We start from the raw sequence: 22437 nt of genomic DNA on the forward strand, positions 1-22437 counted from the left end.
TATCATTTTCATTTTACACATAAGGGAACCAATGTTGTTACTTGCTAATGCCAAACAATAAATAACACTGACCCAGCACTAACTCACTTTAGTGATTACACTCAAGACTTCCCTCCAGGCACTAGAGAAGGAAAGTTAGTAATATAGTATTTCTGTCTATAGTTTAGTGAGAGATGGGTCAACAAGCAAACTTACTCTGTGCTAAGAATTCTACACCAATTTTGCTGAGGTGCGATGAAAAGCTAAGGAGCTCGGGTGGTGCTCCAGGGCAAGTGTTGGGCTGCTACCTGCAGGGTCGGTGGCTCAAACCCACCAGCTACTCCATGGCAGAAAGAGGAAATTGTGCTCCTGTTTTACAGGCTTGGAGCTCTTATATTAGGGTCACTATGCATCAAGAGGTGACTTGATGGCAATGGCCTTTTTAGTGTGGAAACCTAAAGAAAGAACACCTAACTTAGACTAAGAAGGCTTTCTAAAACTGGCATGTCAGCTGAATAAATTTTGTCTCTTTTTTTGGTGATTTGGTGGGTGGGATTGGGAGTGCCTGGTAACGGAAAAAACCAAAATCAGTGTCACCAAGTTGATTCCAACTCACAGCAACCCCCTAGGACGGAGTAGAACGGTTCCTATGGGTTTCCAAGACTGTAGCTCTTCACAGGAGTAGAGAGCTGCATATTTCATCCCAGGGAGCAGCTAGTGTTTTCAAAAAGCTGACCTTGAGGTTAGCTGTCCACTGCTTGACCTTTACACCACCAGAGACCCTAAGGGAAAGCTATAGGGAATTAAAAATCATACTGACTTGTTGCATTATTGTTAAAATACTATCTAATTGAATTGATTCTAGAGGCTGCTGCTGCTGCTAACAGTGAGATACGTCTTTAGTCATATCCAGGAATAATTTTCTTCTGAATAATGCCTCTTAATGCTTGACCAGAATCATCACAGTTAACCCATCTTTGAGTAGTCTCTCTTTATCTTCAAAATTCAGTCATTCTACTACTTCAACTTTAATCTTTACAGAGGTCTAAGGATCCTTGTCAACCAAAGTACCGTATATTCCTGTACAAAAGTTTTCAAGCACATTTTTAATGCAGTTTTTGTGGTAAAATTAGGTGCCTTGACTGAAATTCAGGTCGGCTTATACTCGATTATGCACGGTAGTTAGGCAAGAATGTTTTTGGTTTTTTTTTAGTGGCAAGTTTTCTCATGGTTTAGGAGACCAGATTAGAAACAAATGTAGAAGCTTTTTAAAAGCGATTTGAGTTTTAAAATGTCTTTTTCTGGCACACTATTTTTCCTTACTGAGTTTAAAATGTTTATTTTCTATTATGATTTCTCTGGCAATTGAAATATTTGCATCTACCAACAAGATGATTTTGTTTTTATAAATAGAAAAAGGCCATTAAAACTTGTTCTATCCTCAGAGTCTGAAATTAAGGTTTAAAATGTAATCAGAGTCATGTACACTGTTCCCAGATTCCGAGCCAGATGTTATTTGCAAATGTACTAACAAATATATGTAAAAGAAGATTAAAAATAAAAAGAAAGGAAATCTAATATTATTGAGCACCTCATAAGCAAAGTGCTAGGCATTTTCACATATCTGACCTCATCATTCTCCTAGCTAGTTTCTTAATTTTGAAATGTTGAGGAGATAGGAAAGATGTTAAGAGAACAAACGATAGGTAGATAACAACTTCCCCCAAAGTTCTCAATATTGTAATTAAGTATTTAGAACTAAACCATGAACATAATTCAACCGAACATCCTATTTCTTACCTTCTTCTTTGTTTACAACCCTTACACTTCCAATGTTCTTTCATTAGGAGTGATGCCCATCTGTACCTGGGAAAATCGACTCCAATTTAACTAGAATCCTCTATCAGAAATAGAGCAATCATTTGTAAAACACTTTTAAAAGACTGCCTTTTCATTTTCACTCACTGCTATAGTTTGAAACATTTTATATTCCAATTTCCCAGCTCATTTGTTTTTAGTAACAGGAAAAATAGTATATACTCAATTGGGTTTTAACTCAAATTTAAAGCAGCTTTCATAAATGTGAATACAGGAAGTAATTTTATTAGACTCCATGTACAGGTAAAATCATCAACAACACTAAAATATTAAGTGGAATAGTCAATAGTATCTTGACTTAGTTTACTTCACACACAGTGAGATAGTTCTTTAGTGAATAAAGCACAGAGCTATTTTAATACTGATGATGCAGATTTTCAAAGTTCACGTATGCCGACATTTATGGGACTGAAGCTTTGGCAAAGAGCTCTGGTAGTATAGTGGGTTAAGCACTTGGGGGCTGCTAACTACAAGGTTAATAGTTCAAACCCACTAACCGCTCTATGGGAGAAAGATGAGGCTCCTGTAAAGATTTACATTCTTGGAACCCCAAAGAAGCAGTTCCACTCTGTTTATAGTCAGAATCAACTCAATGGCAGTGGGTATATGGTACTGAAACAATCGTTTGATTGTTAGCATTTAGCCCTATGACCAGAACAGGCCACATATCCAAGAACTGATTCTGACTCACTGACCCCAGGTGTGTCCAAGTAGAGGTATAAACCCCACAGTTTTCAATGGCTGCCTTTTCTTTTGGGATTATTTCATAGGTCTTTCTTCCAAGGTCTCTCTGGGTAGATTTGAACTTCTAGCTTTTTTGTTTGCATGTTAAACATTTGCACCACCCAGGGATTTCATGTAGCTACACAAGGGGACTTGGAAAGGTTCACAGAAAAAATAATGAAATTTGCCCACAACTTTTTGAAGCTCCTTTGAGTATCAGTCATTAATTCCTAATGAAAAAAAGGAATGGCTTTCCTCCTGATAAACAGCAATGGGTCCACTTCACAAGGTAGCACAGTAGTAGACAAGAAGCTTTTGCCTCAGGTACAAGAATAAGAAGTATATTTTAACTATTTACCCAAAAAAATGAACTGCAATATTCAAGAGAGTTTTCGTTTTTGTTCAATTTCAAAGAGAAATTCTTAAATTCATTGCACTACTCAAATGAAAGGATTGATCATATTACAAGACAGTACTTGTTTTTCTTACAAAAGTATCATGTACCATGCTACAAAAGAGCTATGCAGAATAATAAGTATTTCCTCTTCAGCAGCTCCTTGAATAAAGAATTCCCTCTTTAAAGTCTACAGTGGACAGAAGATTTGGCCAGGCTAATCTAGAGCCCTCCATTTAAAGCATTAACAGTTCTAGAGAGCAAGGGAAAACACTCAGTTATAAAGCATAATAAATCCATCAAAATTAAACGACTAGACTAAGAAAGAAAACACACTCCAGCTTTGGCTCTGGGGCTTTTATGCATCTGTATTCACAGCACTCAAGTAAACAGCTGCCATGAGTTGAGCAGCAGATTTCTAAATGGCCAGCTGCCTGTTGTAACTCACTGCCAAGGACTCCATTCCGACTTTTAGCAATCCCATAGGGCAGGGAGCTGTAATGTTTATGGGAGTAAAAAGTTTGTTGCCTGCTACACACCTGTATAGACATACCCAAATTGAAATCCCATTAATTTAACCCATAATAGAAAACTTGATTTTTTTCCCCAAAATTTATATAACTGGAGGACAAGAATTGAGCCTTTATTCTTTGTTTATGAAGTATACAAGGGGGTACACAACAAAACCTGGAACTGTGCTGGGCAGAATGGAGCTTTCATAGTCCTCATTTTTTCCTGCTAAGCATGCATCAAAAACGCATGGCATTTGGATCCAGTGGCATCGCCTGGGAAAGTTCTCTGTGGTCACACTCAATTTTTTCTTCAAAGCTGTTTCACTCAAACCTTGGTTTTTTTTGTGATAGCTGATTTAAGAGAACAGCATGTGCGTGTGAAATTTTGTTTGCTGCTCAGGAAAAATGCCACAGAAACGTGTATGATGTTGAACACAGAGTACAAAGACATTGCTATGGGAAAAACTCAAGTGTACAAGTGGTTTTTTTGAGTGGTTTTCTCATTTCAAAAAGGTGAAATGTCAATTGATGACAAACCTCGTTCTGGACATCCGTTAACTTCCTGAATGGATGAAAATGTTAATCAATTCATAGTACATCGGAAGTTCGTTCCACCAGATCAGACTGTTAATCAAGTTCTCTATTTAGAGGTTCTGAAAATATTGCATAACAGTGTAGGACCAAAAAAGCCTGATTTTTGGCAGGCGGGGGACTGGTTTTGTCTCCCCAACAAAGCACCTGCTTATACAGTGTGCCAGTTTTTGGCAAAAACCAGCATGCCTTTCTAGCCCCACACACCTTACTGACCTGACTTCACTCTGTGCTACTTCTCTGTTTCCATGAAAGCAGAAGGACATGAAAGAACAGCAATTTACAATGTATAAAGTGGGGGTGGGGGGTGGGAATGAGGGAGGTGCTGTCAGTCTTCCAAACAGATGAATTTGAAAAATGTTTCCAAGAACAGAATCACAGATTTGACCTATGTATTATGTGTAATGGAGAGTACTTTGAAGGTGATAAGGTTATTTTGTAAAAACAAAAACTTAAATACATAGCTTTGGGGGAGAAAATCCATTTTGGGGGGTACCTCCTCATATATCAATTTTAAAATACTAACTTATTGAAAAATTAATTTTATATAATATGATGGCGACTATTTTGGCAATTAAATTGGCTCTGTATTTTTAAAATTAAAAAATATAACACATTTAATCAATGTAAGTGAAACATGAGCTCGTTTCCATTACTATTTAATGATACTATTATCTATTAATAAATAAATGCTGTCTGCAGCAAAATTATACCTTTTCAAGTTAATGCTGTATGTGAAGTTATGCTGGGCACTGTATTAACACTAACATAAAGACTGAATGCCTCCTGTTTTATTCCTGCTGTGTACGCATGCCATGTATATTTTAGTACAAAATATTTTCAGTAAAAATATCAATATACAGTAAGCTTTAAACGTTCATTTGCACTAGATTTTCTTTAAATGCAACCTGATACCAAAGCTGGCACAGTAAATTATTTTAAATAATAGTAATTTATCTCAAATTACTGTGATTTATTATAAAAATTATAAAGTGTTAGTTGTGCTACAGATTTCTTCATTATAATTCATAATTTTTATCTTTCCAAAGTTTCCTCTCTTCTCTTTTTGGGAATAATGTACAATCTCTACAATGATCTTTTATCTTTTTAGCTACATCAAGATTTTAAATTAAAAAGGCATGACATGTGGCAATTTAAATTTCCATTCTAAACTTAGAGTCATATGCGCTCTTTCAACCATAGACCAAATTTACTATAATTATGGATTATTTACATAAAAACAAAATAAGAAATCAATATGTAAATGGAATGTTTGTTGTAGCTAATGCAGCCAGCAATGACAGATTAGGTTCAAACAGCAATCAGTTTGAAAATCTGGCACATATGTAAATGAGCTAGGGTCCTGATGTTTACACAAGACTGTATTTCATTCAGGATTTTAAAATAGTCTCAGGAGCAGCATAAAAATAAAATGTTAATCTTTCTACTAATAATACGATTTGAGCTCATCATAACCGAAACTAGGGTTTTGCTCCTGTCCAGCTAAACTAACAAAAGATACTAATAATTCTGAGCTGCAGATTACATCATTCTTAATTAACACTCTGCTACAGTTGTTAACATCCTCCAAGACACCATGTTATCATCACCACAAGTTCTGCAACAATCTTTAAACCACATTTAACGAAGGTTGGCCTCTTAACTCTGCAGCTATTTTTAATTGCTTTCTTTGCTGGCAATTAAATATGTCTAGATAAACAAACATTTGGTTTCACATAATTTCTAGTAACATTTTTTATGATGATTTCAGGATCAGGTGGCCTTATGTTTATAATTACCATTTATCAATATAATGATATATTAGAATCAGCAAAACATTAACCAAAGCATGTCCAATTAATCAAAATTTGATAATTAGTGATGATAGTGATATATTGTGATCCCTCATGTAATTGACTACAAACCTGTCAAAATATGATTTAACTACATAAAATATGAATTAAAATTTATATTTAAAGATATTTTACTTTGTTTCATGAATTAATGAACCAAAGTTTTGACTGTCCATTAAATCCACTATAAAGAATACCCACAGTTCTTTTTCAAAGTGTAATGCTAACAAGCTAATCTCAGTAGTCACTGACCTATCAATGGGCAGTAAACTTTATAAATAGGTTTGGTATATCACTCCAATTATATGTGTTGTGATTTCTATCAATGGTTTAATTGGAGACAAGTTTATCTTTTCATCTTGAATGTATAACTTTAGGGAAATGTCCTCTTCTTAAAACGAGTTACTTTTAATTGCCCCTTCTTAAGAAAAACTTACCAATCCAATACTTGAAAATCATACTTTACAAATCTGAGTAATACTCACTAGAATTAAATTTAAGTTAAAGGGTAATCACAATAGCTTAAAACATTGACTAATTCTTGAAAAATGGCAAATTACTTCAAGATACAGCTAATCATACACTGCTTGTTATCTCTGTAAATCCATCCTTCCCCTCCCACCCAGAAGTCAGTCTGGAAAAATAAACTAATTGCTTCATTCAGAACATTTTTTGACAACTGTCATTTACAAACCATTTAATGGTTTCCCTTCCTGCCACATCACAATCTCACAGATATTGACTAAAAAAGCCACGATGAAGAAGACACACTAAGAACAATTGTTTCAAATGACATTTTAGGAAATAATTTGGAGATGTTAAAAATTTCAAACAAAATCAATTAGTCAAAGGCTTCTTCTATGAGCAGTTGAGTAGTGTTTATTCCATCTATTTAAAATATTTGTTGAGACTCTTCTATGGACTGATAGGTACTGTTCCTAGTTTCCCTAGGAGACTGCGCTGAAGGGAACTTTGGGTAGAAGGCCATACTAACTTTGTTTAGTGAACAACCCTGAAATCAACATAGGTAACAACTTACCTCTAGAAAACTCAAAGCTACTGTCAAGTGTGTTGAAATTAAAAACCTATGAGATTCAAAGCTTGACTCATCTATTAGTTAGCTTTGTGACTCGGGCTACAGAAACTACTGACCACCTACATTGTGTCAGGCCCTCTAATCACATTATTTATTTCCTTTAATCACCTTCAAATGCTTGGGATATAGAAATTATCACCTGGGTTATTCTGGGTAACAGCTAAAATCTGAATAGATAATTTGGCTTCCCTTTTCTATACCTCAGTTCCCCGACTCATAAAATAGGGCTGATTTTGACCATTGTTTTTGCTCTTTTTAGTGGTAATAGTAATAACTAGATTTCCCACTAATTATAAATAAGAGCTCTCATCAATGTGACTTCTCTTGCATTTAAAGATTTCGGTTTATGTTTTCATGAGACATCACATAGCTAGCTCACTTAATAATAAATTCATGTTAACTCATTAATGTTTCTGTATCTACTTCCTAGATTACTGCATATGCCTGGGATTTTAAAAGCTTGCAAGCATCCACTCAAGGAACAACTGATCTCCTCACCTGGAGAAACAGAGGAAATGGAAGAGCAAGAAAGACTAGGAGGATATGGAATGTATGGCTAATGCCTTCCATGAATAACTGCCTCATTACCAGGAGTACAAATGGCTTAGTAGTAAGGAGTTGGGTTGCTAAGCACAAGGTCTGCAGTTTAAAACTACCCGCTGTTCTGTGGGACAAAGACAAGGCTTTCCAATAACCTTGTCTTACTGTTATTGGAGTCAATAAGTTACAGTCTCAGAACCCCCCCCCCGACAGTTCTACCCTGTCCTATAAGGTCACCATGAGTAAGAATGGATGACAGTTCGTGGGGGTGGTTGTTTTTCCCTGGGGGTGAAGGGGTTTGGCCACGAGAATAGAAGGACTGGATGGTGCCCAGCTACCATTAAAGAACATTTTGCTCAGAGAATTAGGCAAATCTAGATCATAATAGAATTCTAAATTCTCCTGGATACTAAACTTCCTGGAGCCTAGGAGCTGTATGAACCCTTAAAGTTAATGGCCTGAGATAATCCTTAAACCTTAAAACAAAAATATCCCCTGAATTTTTCTTAAAATCAAACAAAGATTAGCTTAAATAGGAACAAATGTCTCCCTCGAGCACTGTACTCTTTTAAAAACAATCTGTAAGTGGCCAAACTGACAACAGCAATATCAAAGACTAGATAGGACTGTGGAGGCAGTACCAGGAGCCCTGGGGGCGTAGTGGTTATGTGATGGGTTGTAATCCACCAAGTTAGCAGTTCTCCTCAGGAGAAAACCAGGGTTCCTGCTCCCGTAAAAAAAAAGGTTACAGTTCCGGAAACCCACAAGGGTAATTCTAAGCTTTCCTACCCACATGCGCATTTCTACCTGTCCTACAAGGTGCCTATGAGACAGAACAGGGCCAGAGGGTAGTAAGTTTGGTTTGGTTTTCAGTGGAGACTGAGTTTATGCTAATGGGGGAAGAACAACTCAGAAGAGCAGGAAAAGAATGGAAGCAGTATCACTAAATGCTACGTGTGCTAATTGTTGAACGAATATGTATTCCGATGTGTATATTCTCAGTAACAATACCTGTAATAAGTTATGAAAAAATAAAGAAAACTGATTAAGTGTTTTTTCATCTCTTATAAAGATCATGGATAAAAATATATTATTAACTTCTCAGAAAACTAAAATTCTACTTTCTTTTAAAAATCCCTTAAAAATGACTCAATTACAATTCAATTATAGAAGCTCATAAAGTAGTTTTACAGCATTTAACTTAAGCTTTTATCCCCCACTCCCGCCAAGAAAGAACTTGTAAATACAAAATAACAATCAATTACCAAGCACCCCCTAGTGGCAGTAAAACCCAGTTAGACTTTCTTTTTTCAATAGGATGTTTAAGATCAAGATCAGTGGGAACACCCACTAAACTTCAAAATGAAATGGTTTGTAAGAAAATAATTTAAGAACATTTTATTTTAGGTCCAAAAATTAATAAATGATCAGAATGTTTTATAATTGAAAATAAATTTATACATTGAAAGTTCATGAACATCCTTGAGAAGAATTCCAATAAGTGAAATAAAGTATGTAAATGGTTTTTAGTGTATATAATAACAACATACAAGATTTTAAAAGTTCTCGTTTTCGAGAACAGCTTCCGAAAATGGAAAGTCTTTAAATTATGCTTTGTATATTTTTCTTAAGAACCTATGAGGTATGGTATGTTGCCTTGCCTTTTATCCAAATTAGCACTTATTACTGGAGCACTGGTAGCACTGTGAGGTAAGTGCTGGGTTGCCAACGGCAAGATTGGAGGCTGAAACCCACCAACTGCTCTACAAGACAGAGTTTAGACTATCTGCTTCAGTTTAGATTTATAGCCTAGAAAATCCTACACAGGATCACTATTGAGTCAGAATTGACTCAATGGCAGTAGCTTTCCCTCCTTCCCTTATATTATACTCCATCAAAGAATGCGTCTTTAGTAACACACATCATGAAATACTGTACACTATTAAAGAATACCATTATTCTGTGAAACACTTCTTAACAAAGATGAACCTGCAGACACTGTGCCGAATGAAATTTGTCAATCACCAAAGGGCAGTGTATGAGATCACAATGATAAAATATCAAGAAAAGATTTTCACACTACAAGTAACATTGTCTGAAGGTTACTAAGAGGGAAAGAGAAGTACAGAAAACCACTGGCTAGAAGGTTGGTAAAACATTAGCATTGATAAAGGAGAAGACAACATACACTATGAAAAATTTATTTTAAATGATAGAAGCTTATGTAACTTCAAACCTTTAAGACCCCGGACACTCTATCTTTTAATAGCTGGGCACCATTCACATTCTTTACCACATTTGCTTATGTACCTGTTTTGTCTTCAGCGATTGTATCGGGAGAGTGAACATTTCAGACTTCAATTGCTTAGAACAAAGTGTTCTTGTATTGGGGGTGGGTATGAGCAGAAGCCCTAAGTCCATCCCCTACCTCAGTGTATGGCTGTATAAATATATGTACATGGGCCAATACCTCTATTTTGTGGATTAATGTTTTACATATGTACACTATGTTTATGTCTCTATCCATTGCTTTGCTTCCTTGGTCCATCCCTGCCATTCAGCAGTGAAGCAACAAGTCCACAAGGAAGAAACACACCACCGGTGCTATCATGAGGAGTCATAGGGACTGGTTAATAGGCATCAGCAGACACATAACAAACAAAAACATATTGTTGAGAACAAGGGGGGCTGGAACAGAAATCCAAAGCCCATCTGTAGACAGTGGAACAATCTCCCCAGAGAGAGGCCACAGGGAAGGAATGAGTCACCAGGTTCCTTGAGGTTTCCTCACCCCCAACTACTATGACCCCAGTGCGGCTTCTCAATTCAGACTAGACTGGAGCATGTACACAGGTATAGAAAGGGATGGAAGCTCACGACACACAGAATCCAGGAACAGGAGTGGGAATAGTGATACCAGAAGGGTAGGAGGAAGAGGAAGGGGAAAAGGGGAAACCGATAGTAATGATCAAAACATAACCATACACACCTCTACGGGGGTGGGAGGGGGAGAACAACAGAAAACATGGGAGATGGGAGACAGTGGTCGGTGTAAAGAGATGAAAAAAATAATGTACAATCTATCAGAGGGTTATGAGGATAGAGGGGAAGGGGGGGAAGCTGATACCAATGGCTCAATAGAAACTAAATGTCTAGAAAAGAATGAAGGCGACATATGCCTAATTCAAATGATATATGGTCTATGATGAGGTGTTCAAGCCTCCAATAAAATTATGTTTAAAAAATGATAGAAGCAAGGCAAGACATTAGGATACTTAAAAGAGGTTAAAAAAGGGCAAATATCACTTGCAATAGTGGTGATCTACACGTAGATGCTTGGACAGACCCAGGGTGAACTAGTATGGAAGGGAGAGTATCCTTGAGTTTATTTGATTTGACACAGGATATTTACATATGTGTATTTGTCTTTGCTGCACATATATCCTTGAACATGGTAGCACATAAAGGTCAGAAAATTCACATATAATAAAACACCTTGAGGGACTGAGTCACTGGGCCTGGGGGGATCTGAACCATAGCCTCAGGGGACCAAATCAATGATGTAACATAGTTGTCAAAGAAAATGTTCCGCATTCTACTTTGGTTAATGCCTGGGGTTTTAAAGTTTATGAGAAGCCTTGGAAGTTGCAACTATTAGCCTCTCCCCATCTGGAAATAGAAACAGTCCAATGAACTAATGAATCACATAAACATCGATCTCTACAACTTTGAGATCAGAAGAACTGGCTGACACTACCAACTGATCTGAAAAGGATTGCCTTAGAAGGCACTAAACACAGGGAGAAAAAAGTGGAACAAAACTCAAAATCATACAAGAAACCAAGCTTACTAGTTGGACAGAAAGTGGGGAAATCTCAATACAATAGTCTTTAGTCATAGGTCTAGAACTGAACTCCCCCAACTAACCATGTAAGTTCAAAGGGCAGCATGTACCCAGAGACAAAGTTCCATGAGTAGGAAAGGAGAAATGGAAATAGAAAACAGGGCGGGTGGGATAAAGTGTGGTAAACTCACTCATTGCTCTGCTGTCTACTCTAACTTGTAACAACTCTGTAGGATACAATAGAACTGTCCTTTTGGGTTTGCAAGACTGTAAATCTTTACAGGAGCAGAAAACCTAAGCTATGTCCCACCAAACAGCTGATGTATTTGAATAGCTAACTTTAACAGTTGAGGTTAACAGTCTAACTCATAATATACTAAGTCACCAAGGCTCCCAACTACATAAAATGAAACCGCTTCAAATCAATAGTGATCTTACAGGACAGGGTAAAAATGCCCCAGGATTTCTGAGACTATAACGCTTGATGGGACTAGAAAGTCTCATCTGTTTCCTGAGTTATGAGTGGTTTCTTACTACTTACTGACCTTGCAAGGAGCAGCCTATTGTATAACCACTATGTCACCAGGGCTTCATCTATAAAACAGAGGTATAAAAATATGCCTGCATCCTTGCAGAGTTGTTATAAAAATCAAGTGAGATTTGAAGGAAAGGTGTTACTATTGAGATTTGAAAAAAAGAACGAAAACAAAAGCTGTCCACCAGAGTAGAACTGCCCTAGGTTTTCAAGGCTATAGATCATTACAAAAGCAAAACTGCCACATCTCTCTGGTGAGTTCAAACCACAAAACTTTTGGTTAGCAGAGAAGAATGAGCATTTAGCCACTGCGCCACCAGGGTTCCTTTGGTGTTTATTAGCATAAATAAATAATTTCAATTACTGTGCTTTGCAGTTGTGCTTTCACATATCATGTACTCCTTAGTGAATTTTTAATAACCATTCTGGCAGCTGGAAGCAATACTTATTTTATCAATGTAAAATTTAAAGTTGGGATAGGAAATCAGAATTTTCCTCTGTATATTCTGATGTCTTCTGTCTGAAGAGATGTATTAAAATCATGTCCTTTTTTGATTTGGTAATATATAAATCTTCCATAGGAGTGATGCTCTAATTCCAATGTTTGCAGAGTTGATGTCTGAAATGTAAACACCCTCCCTAATTCACAATGAAAAATTCATTTAAAAAACATTCCATTGCTATCCACTCCCGTTGAAGAGACTGATAGTTTGTAATGGTTAGTGTATATTTTTGTACTAGAGTTAGAATAATGGGAGTTTTCGAGCGCTGCAATTAAAGGTAATATAATTTTTTCTCCATTTGCCCTCCAATCTTTCAAAATCACATGAATTGACTTCAAAGAAAAATAAAACATCAGACCAAGCACTCAAATAAAATACATTTAAAAAATTTTAAATGATAAATCCAAAGTGGATAAAGGGCTGGAATAATGTACAGAAAGTACCATGGACTGCTTAAAGAACAAACAAATCTGTTATGGAAGAAGTACCATCAGAATGCTCCTTAGAGGCAAAGATGGTGAGACTTCATCTCACATACTTATGTGGTCTAAAGAACCCAGTACCCAGAGAAAGACATCATGAAAGGGACAGTCACAAAGAAAGCTTTTGACAAGTTGGACTGAAACAGTGGCTGTAACAATTGGCCCAATCATAACAATTATGAGGATGATGCGGGACCAGGCAGTGCTTCATTCTTTGTACATAGGGTTGCTAGGAGCTGGAAGCAAATATATTGCACTTAACAACAACAAACTATTAACTTGTAATGAGCCCTGTTGGCACAGTGGTGAAGCATTTGGTGTAACAGAAAGGTTGGTAGTTCAAAGCCACCAGCCATGTAAGATATGGCAATGTGTTTTCATAAAGCTTTATACGCTTAGAAATGCTACAGGGAAGTTTTACTTAGTGCTACAAAGTCACCATAAGTCAATCAACTCAACAGCAACTGCCCCCACTGTTAACTTTTAAAGTTCTGCATGAATTTTATTATGCTGTTCTACTGCTTTTGAATTTTTACACTTGAATTCAATATTTAAGATAAATATAACACGAAAAGATACATTAAACAAACATAATAGACTTTACCTTTTTGTTATATTCTAATAAAATATGCATTAATCTATGACTTTCACACGATATGCCCTTTCATCACCCAAATTTTCTGCGGTCTTTATCTTTTGTTTGGCTTTGAATATTTCTCTGTTGTTCCAATACAGAAAATTGCATCACAATAACTTGGTAGAAACCCATGTGGTCAAGCAGGAGCAGGTATATGAGGTGCTATATGAAGTACTTGTTCTATAATACGAAATCCTGCCTTTCAGCAGCATTGTAGGCCCCTATTTTGCCCAGGAACTGAATTAATGGGACTCAAACAGGTCAGCCACACGGCAATGAAGAATGTTTGCATTAGCCAACAAAGACATTTTGATAAATCCATTTAATCATGCTACTGGAAAGCAATAGATTATAACAACTGATGTCTCTTGTCTGCTTTTAATTATTTGGATTACATCTTAGATGCTTGTGATTATATTAAACCTACAAAACAATGTGTACCTGACTAGATATTGCATTAGACCAGTAACTCCTTGCTTAACTTAGGATCTCATCTGAGGTTTATATCAACATTAAAATGACCACAAGAACTACAAGTACTATTTGGCTGTTTTAAAATACTGTATAAATTCCAGTATTTATGAACATATGATGAGGACACAGAATATAAAAAACAACTCAGAAAATCATAACCTAAAACAAACTATTAACAGAATATCAAATATAATAACATTAGACTTAACTTTTCAGTTGAGTAATTTTTATTTGGGTAAAGACCATTTTAATTTTCTTTTACCTACTCTTTGTCTAATCATAAAGCTATTCAGCAGTTGATGAAAAAAGTTTGGCAAAAGTCAAAGTTTAAGGACAGATTAACCACAGGACAGATTAACCAAACTCCCTAAAAATCAGTAAGTTGCATTCAAAATTAAAAGTGTATGAAAACCTCATAAAATTTTTTTAGGCAAAAAAGAAAAGCACCACGATCATTTAATTGACTGCAACTCACAGTAACCCTAGGTGGTAGTTACTGCTACAGCGATCTTTCTTGGCTTTCATCTTCACAAGAACAGACTGCCTAGCCTTTCTTCTCTGATCTACTGCTAAGTTCAAGTGTCTAACTTTTAAGTTAGCAGCTGACCATTAAGTTGCTTCCACCACTTTAGAACCAATGAAAAAAATGTAAGAACCCCAATAACATAGTTCTAAAATTATATAAGCACTATGTGAAAAGATAATCAATAAAAACTATCTCTAATTGGTATAATCATATACTCCAGATCAGTTTGCTTCAACTAGGGATAATATAAAATCATTCATTACTCCATATGTAAAGTGAATTTCATTTGAAAACTAAAAAAGGAAATCAGATCACTAATTTCTAATAGAAAATAATAAAAAAATTATTATAGAGTCCAATGAATTTTCCTCATGGGTTTGCCTCTTTTAGCCATGAAGACGTTGGAGTTCCACTGATTCTTTACCCTTTTTCCAACTCTAGTCCTTCCATTTTAAACAGAGAAGTTCCATTACTGATTATGTAATATACTAAAGATTTCCTTTGGAAAGGAGATTTCAACATTAATATCAAAGGAACATACTATTCAAACCAGTTTGAAAATTAATGTGTACTTAACTGCTGTTAAGTTAAAGCTTGAAAGACATTCTGATTTGGCTTAATGTTGCTATCAGTATAAAGTTTAAAGCAATTTAACAAGTAATATTCTAATTCAAATTCCCAGGAAAAGTGAATACCTTACCCAGCATGACTAGATGATGAAGGTGGTGGCAAGTCTGGTGTAAGGACATAAAGACTGTTGTTTTTTGGCAAGTGTAGCGATTTTAAGACCGTCTGAAAAAGAAAAAGAAAATAAAATTTGAATGATGACTATACATTATTAATTTTTCTACGACAATTTATAACTTCAAATTGTCAACTTTTATATTATCTTTTCATTTTAAAATAATTTTCTAGCTAGGGTAATCACAAAATCTATTGAATCTAAATAACCGTTTGCTTTAAACACAAAGGTAAGTTTAAAAAAAAATATTGCTACTAGAGTTCCAGTACAGCCTATGTGCCCACTTTATTATAAACATGTCTCTGCTGTCAGTGGTTGGAAGCAGGTACATAAGTTCTCTTCTAAATACATTATGCTTAGTCTTGTTAGTGCAACTCACTCACTCACTCACTCACTCACCCACTCTAATCAAAACAGTCACTTCCCCGAATATCTGCTAAGCCCGTTAAATTCAAGGCAGGCAAGACAGCTCAAAAGGTTATGCCATTTGTTTTTTGGGAATCGCAGAAGGGTAATCATGATAAGATTTTCTTGAAGACACAGATGATCACAGGAGCACACTAGGAAGCTTCAGGAAAACTTCATACTACACTGGTGAGGAAAAGGCTAGGAATGTAGTGCCGGGATTTTTTTCATCAGAATAATGTGCTGATTCTTCAAGGCCTGTCCATATAGAAATCCACTGAGAAACCTTCCCCATATACCTTATAAACCTGATCTTTCCCCTGCACACTTTTTTAAAGAAGAGTATCATAATTGGATTCATATTTTTTTAAATCGTAAGTTGCTGAATGTAAAACTGACAATCTGCTTTGCAAATCTTCACCTAATTCACAATAAAAGATTAAAAAATACATCATGATGGCAGCTGTGTTGAAATAGGATTTGAAAAAAGGTATTAATAAATAAGAATGAAAGCACAGAGGAAGCTTTTTAAAAAAGGCACAGGGTCCACATCTGACTACAAAAGGGAGAATGACAATCCAACTCCACATAAACCCAAGGCAGACTTTCGCCTATTCTGACACCAACCATTCCTCTCACTACAGAGGCTAATGAGATAAAAAGAAAGGGCTATGGGTGGCATAAACTAGTATGCCAGTAGGAGGGATGGGAAGGTGCAGTAATGATTCTAGATATAGTCTGAAGATGATGTCACAAAGATTCCCTGGAAAACTATGAGGGGATAGGAGAGAAAGGTATCAATAATGGCTCTAAAGATTTGATACTGAATAAATGGAAAGATAAAGTTGCCATCAGCTGAAACAAGGAAGGAAAAAACTTCATTTTTGGACTCCTTGAGTTTTAAAATCTTCATTAGACATTCGTATCCATAAGATAACTAAGTAGCTAGAGACACCAAGACCTGAAGTTCAGGGAACAGGTCTGATATGGAGATATAAATCAGAGGTATAAAATTTAAAATGTGTATCAATGACACTTAAAGGTCCTGAAAATAAAACCATACTGAATTCAGTGATGTGGCCTTTGATGATCTTGACAAATGCAACGCAGTGGAGCAGTTTTCTGTTTGAATTGTTGTTAGCTGCCATTGAGTCAGTTCCCAACCCTAGCTACCTTGTATACAACAGAGCCAAACACTGCCTGGTGGCCTTCCTCTTGTGCATTTCCCCTCTACCAAACATGATGTCCATCTCTACAGAGACAACATGTCCAAAGTATATGATTCAAAATCGCATCATGCTGGCCTCTAAGGAGTATTCTAGCTAAACCTCTTCCAAGACAGATTTGTTTTTCTTGGTATTTTGAGCAGTCCATGGTACTTTGAATATTCGTTGCCAACTGAGTCCAATACTCTCTCAGTTCCCTGACCCTCTTCCCAAACACTTTCTCCTTTGTATCTCAACAGTAGTTTAAGAGTATTGCTTTTCCTTTGGTGTTCCTTCTTCCATGTCCAACCTTCATACACATACGAGAGTACTGAAATTATGACGACTTGGGTCAGGCACACATTAGTTTTAAGAGGTCTTATGCAGCAGATTCACCCAATGTAAAAGTTGCTTGAGTTCTTGACTGCTGTTTCCATGAGCATTGATTGTGGATCCAAGCAAGAAAGCATTCTTGACATCTTCAAACTTTACTCCATGTATCAAGATGTTACCTTTTGGTCCAGTTGTGATGGGTTTTGTTTTGTTTACATCCATATTGACGGCTGCAGTCTCCAATCTTTAGCAACAAGTGCTTCATGTCCTCCTCACTTTCACTAACCAAAATGGTATCATCTGCATATTTAGGTTGCTAATAAACCTTCTTCCCATCCTAATACTGCATTGTTCTTCATATTCTTCTCTAATGATTTGCTCAGCATACAGACTCAATAAACATTGTGAAAAGATATAACCCTGATGCATACCTTTCCTGATTTTAAACAAAATAAGACTCCAGAAATTGATGGAATGCCAATTGAAATGTTTCAACAAGCTGGAGAAGCACTGGAAACACTCATCTATGCCAAGAAATGTGGAAGCCAGCTATTTGCCAAGTAACTATAAGAGATTCATAATTGTACATATTTCAAAGAAAGGTGACACATCAGAATGAGCAAATTATAGAAAAATATCATTGATACCACATGTAAGTAATGTTTTGCTGAAGACCTTCAACAGTAGTTGCAGTACATTGACAGAAAGCTTCCAGAGGCTTTCAGTCCAGATTCAGAAAAGGATGTATAAAAAGGGCTATCATTCCAGTCAGATAGATCTTGGCTGGAACCAAAAAGACATTTACCTGTGTTACATTGACTATGCAAAGGCATTATACCCTGGGGATCATAACAAACAGTGGATAGCCTTCAGAAGAATGGGAATTCTAGAACACATAATTGTGCTCATAAGGAACCTGTACATGGAGCAGGAGGGAGTTGTAAGGAAGTAGTGCTGGTTGGTGATAAAATCTTTTGACAAAAAAAATCCAAGCTTTCTTTAAAAGTAAAGAAAGGTCTCTGGATTTAGAAATGAAAAGGATTAAAGACATGTTTAACCACTAAGTTCAGTGGTATAAAGGCTACCACAGAAAAAGCAATTAATATTTAAAAGGCTGAAGAGAAGCAATGTCCTCAATGATGTTAGATTTCAACTAGCACAGGAAGGTAAAGAGAATATACAGGAAAAAGGATTGACAGCAGAGGGGAATTTGCAAATGATGAGTTAGTTCCGGAAGGCATAGCACAAGGTTTCAAAGTATCACAGAGAGAAAACAATATAAACATTCTAGAGACTATGGATATTTGACTGAGGGGTGAGGTAGATATCTTGATTTCTTACAGTGTCATAAACAGGTATAAAAAGTATAATGACAACAGTCTGTTTGAATCAACCGCAACCCATTCTCAGAAAGTTGATTCAACTCCACATGACTTCATAGAAGGGTTTTCAACATGGTAAATTTCTTTTTTTTAAAAAACATTTTATTAGGGGCTCATACAACTCTTATCACAATCCATACATATACATACATCAATTGTATAAAGCACATCTGCACATTCTTTGCCCTAATCATTTTCAAAGCATTTGCTCTCCACTTGAGCCCTTTGCATCAGGTCCTCTTTTTTTCCCCCTCCCTCATGAGGCCTTGATAATTTATAGATTATTATTTTGTTATATCTTGTCCTATCCGGAGTCTCCCTTCACCCCCTTCTCTGTTGTCCATCTCCCAGGGAGAAGGTCACATGTAGATCCTTTTAATCAGTTCCCCCTTTCCAAACCACTCACCCTCTACTCTCCCAGTATCGTCCCTCACACCCCTGGTCCTGAAGGCACCATCCACCCTGGATTCCCTGTGCCTCCAGCTCCCATATGCACCAGTGTACAACCTCTGCTCTATCCAAGGCTTGCAAGGTAGAATTTGGATCATGGTAGTTGGGGGGAGGAAGCATCCAGGATCTGGGGGAAAGCTGTATTCTTCATTGGTACTGCATCGCACACTGACTGACTCATCTCCTCCTCTAAACCCCTCTGTGAGGGGATCTCCAGTGGCCGACAAATGGGCTTTGGGTTTCCACTCTGCACTTCCGCCTTCATTCATTATGGTAGTTTGGTTTTTTTTGATGATGCCTTATAACTGATCCCTTTGGCACTTTGTGATCGCACCGGCTGGTGTGCTTCTTCCATGTGGGCTTTGTTGCTTCTGAGCTAGATGGCCGCTTGTTCACCTTCAAGCTTTTAAGACACTATCTCTTTTGATAGCTGGCCACCATCAGCTTTTTTCGCCACATTTGCTTAAGCACCCGTTTGTTCTCGGCGATCGTATCACAACATGGTAAATTTCTATGGAAACAGATAACCTCATCTTTCTCCTGTGGAGTTGGTGAGTATAAATAGTACAATGTCTAACACAAAAGGTCCCTGGTTGAATAAAAACAAATAATAATGGCAAGAATAAGAATGATGGGTAGAAGGAACAGAGATCTAATAATTTTGCTTAAGCCTGCTGATATACGTAAGGAAGACTGTGGAGAGGTGACCTTACCAAAATATGGAACATACGGAAATTCATTATTGATACACCAGGAGAAAGCCTAACACACTAAGTGCAGTCTGACTCCAATGGTATTTGCAGCTTATTTTTAACTCATACTAGCTTTGAGCTAGGTAACAAGAAATGGCCTTACTACCTGGAATTGTTTTTCTTTTTTTTGGAATTGTTTTTCTATGTGACATAGAAAATTGTATTTTCTATGTGACTTGTAATTCAGCAACTATGCAAAAAAAAAACCCACTGTTGCCATTACTGTGACAATACAAACCCCTTGAGGGTCTTCTTTTTCCCTGATCAAGCTGGTTGGACCCTCCTGAGAACATATCCAAAGTATATGACACAAAAGTTTTATTATTCCCATTCTAAGGAACATTCTGGCTATACTTCCAGGACAGATTTGTTCTTTGGGAAGTTCATGTTGTTGTTTTTAGGTGCTATAGTTTTGACCCATAGTAATCTTAGGCACAACAAAACTAAACAAGGCCCAGTCCTCACAACTGTTCCTCTGCTTGCAACCACTGTTGTAGTCACTGTGTTAATCCATCTCCTGACAACATGTCCAAAGTATGAAAGACAAAGTCTCACCATCTTTCCTCAAAGGATCATTGTCTGTACTTCTTCCAAGACAGATTTGTTTGTACTTTTAGCAGTCCATGGTACTTAAAATATTATTCTCCAGCATCACAATTCAAATGCATGGATTCATTTCTGGTCTTTCTTATTCAATGTCCAACTTTCACATGCATAGGAGGGAATTGAAAATACCATGGCTTGGATCAGGCGAACCTTAGTCCTCAAAGTAACATCTTGTTTTTTCAATAATCTAAAGAAGTCTTGTATAGCAGATTTGCTTAATACAACTTGTGATTTGATTTCTTGACTGCTGCTTCCATGCGCATTGATTGTGGGTCCAAGCAATACAGAATCTTTGACAGCTTCAACGTGGTATGATATAATCAGTATTATTCACCAACACCCTAATTCAAACGCATCAATTCTTCTTCAAGCTTTCTTATTCATTGTCTAGCTTTCAAGTGCTTATAAGATAACAGAAACTACTGTTACTTGGGTTCAGAAGCACTTTACTCCTTAGAAGGGACTGCTTTGCTCTCTAACTCTTTAAAGAGGTCTTGTGTGGTAGACTTGCCCATTGCAATACATTTTTGATTTTGTGACTGCCACTTCCATGAAGTCGACTGTGGATCCAACCAAGTAAAATTAAATCTTTGACGACTTCAACCTTTTCTTTATAATTATACTGTGTACTGTTGATTCAGTTATGAGCATTTTAATTTTTATGTTGCAGTATAATCCACACTGAAGGCTATAGTTCTCATTTTCATCAATACATGCTTAAAGTCCTCTGGCTTTCAGCAAGACAGATTGTGTCATCTGCCTATCACAGGTTGTTAAGAAGTCTTCCTAAAGCCCTGACTTCCATGGTTTGAAAAACACTATTAGACATTTAATGATAACGTTACAATCTAGCATAAGTTCCTGAAATCCTAAAACATTATTTAAAAAGATGTTAAGTGCCTTTTGAAATTTAATTCTGTCACTTCTATAGCACTAATATGCAAGCAAAAAAACCCTACAAAAACAGGATAGGTACGTTTATCCATATTATTTTAATTGGTGGATTATTTGTTTTCCTGGCAAAAGGCTTAGTCTTTAACATGATTAAGGCATTCCTTTTGCAATGCCACAATACAAAGACTTCCCCTTCAAAATAATTTTGAGTACGATTAAACAAAATGACTACGCTTAAATTATTCATTAATGAATTCCTTACATGAATATTTATGACACCCAATGTATATGTTATATAATATGTATTATATATACCTGTAAACTATATATGCAGCAACCCTGATGGTGTACTGGTTTATGTGTTGGGCTGAGAACGACAAGGTCAGTGATTTAAACTCAACAACCACTCAACAAGAAAAGGAAGTGGGTTTCTGCTTCCCAAAGATTCCCAGGACAGCTATGAGTCCATCAGGATAGACAGGAATCAGTCTGTTTTGTGGCTATGCCACATTGTAAAGATGACGATAAAGTGACCTCCACTAATGGTGCTATGGTGGAAGACTAAACTAGGTATAGAGGCTTGAGATGTGATATAGAAAAGCTAGCACTTACACTGAGACTGAAAAGATGAAAAAGTGCTGCAAACTTGAAGAACTGGAATTAACACATCACAGGCAGTTGGACAGTATCAGACAGATAAAGACATAAAGAATCTGAGCCTATCAGAAGAATTAAATAGGTATCTAAGGTTAAAGTACGGAAAGTAAGGAACAAGATCAGATTGTAAAAATGAGAATGGGAGACTTCCAGGAAGATGGCAACTGAGTGACACATACCAGAGGGACTCCACAGAACCCAGCCCAGGAGAGTTGCTCAGAGGGAAATTCAACGCCACTGGATCGCAGGACGTGCATCATAAAGATAAGTAGGCACAGATCCACGGGGTTTTGAGGGGCTGGGGGCTTTTGGCTTACCTCAGTGGAAGCCGGCTGGGGCTCGACCCTAGCCTAGCCGCTGTGTCTGCCCAAGCCGGGACCATTTGGAGCCTGTAGCAGGGCTTGGCCTCCTCCCAGCCACAGTTTTCCCGTGCCTGCCTCAGGG

General features: G+C 36.8%; 1 protein-coding gene across 1 annotated transcript in view; it reads right to left on the bottom strand.

The window, feature by feature from the left end:
* Positions 1-22437, bottom strand: part of FAF1 (Fas associated factor 1) — a 504460-nt gene that overhangs the window by 282921 nt on the left and 199102 nt on the right. Inside the window, exon 6 of the mRNA XM_075555846.1 lies at positions 15268-15359. Within this exon, the coding sequence (XP_075411961.1) occupies positions 15268-15359 (92 nt within the window). The remainder of the gene's footprint in view (positions 1-15267; positions 15360-22437) is intronic.

Source organism: Tenrec ecaudatus, chromosome 1 (assembly GCF_050624435.1).
Source record: "Tenrec ecaudatus isolate mTenEca1 chromosome 1, mTenEca1.hap1, whole genome shotgun sequence".
NCBI lineage: Eukaryota > Metazoa > Chordata > Mammalia > Afrosoricida > Tenrecidae > Tenrec > Tenrec ecaudatus.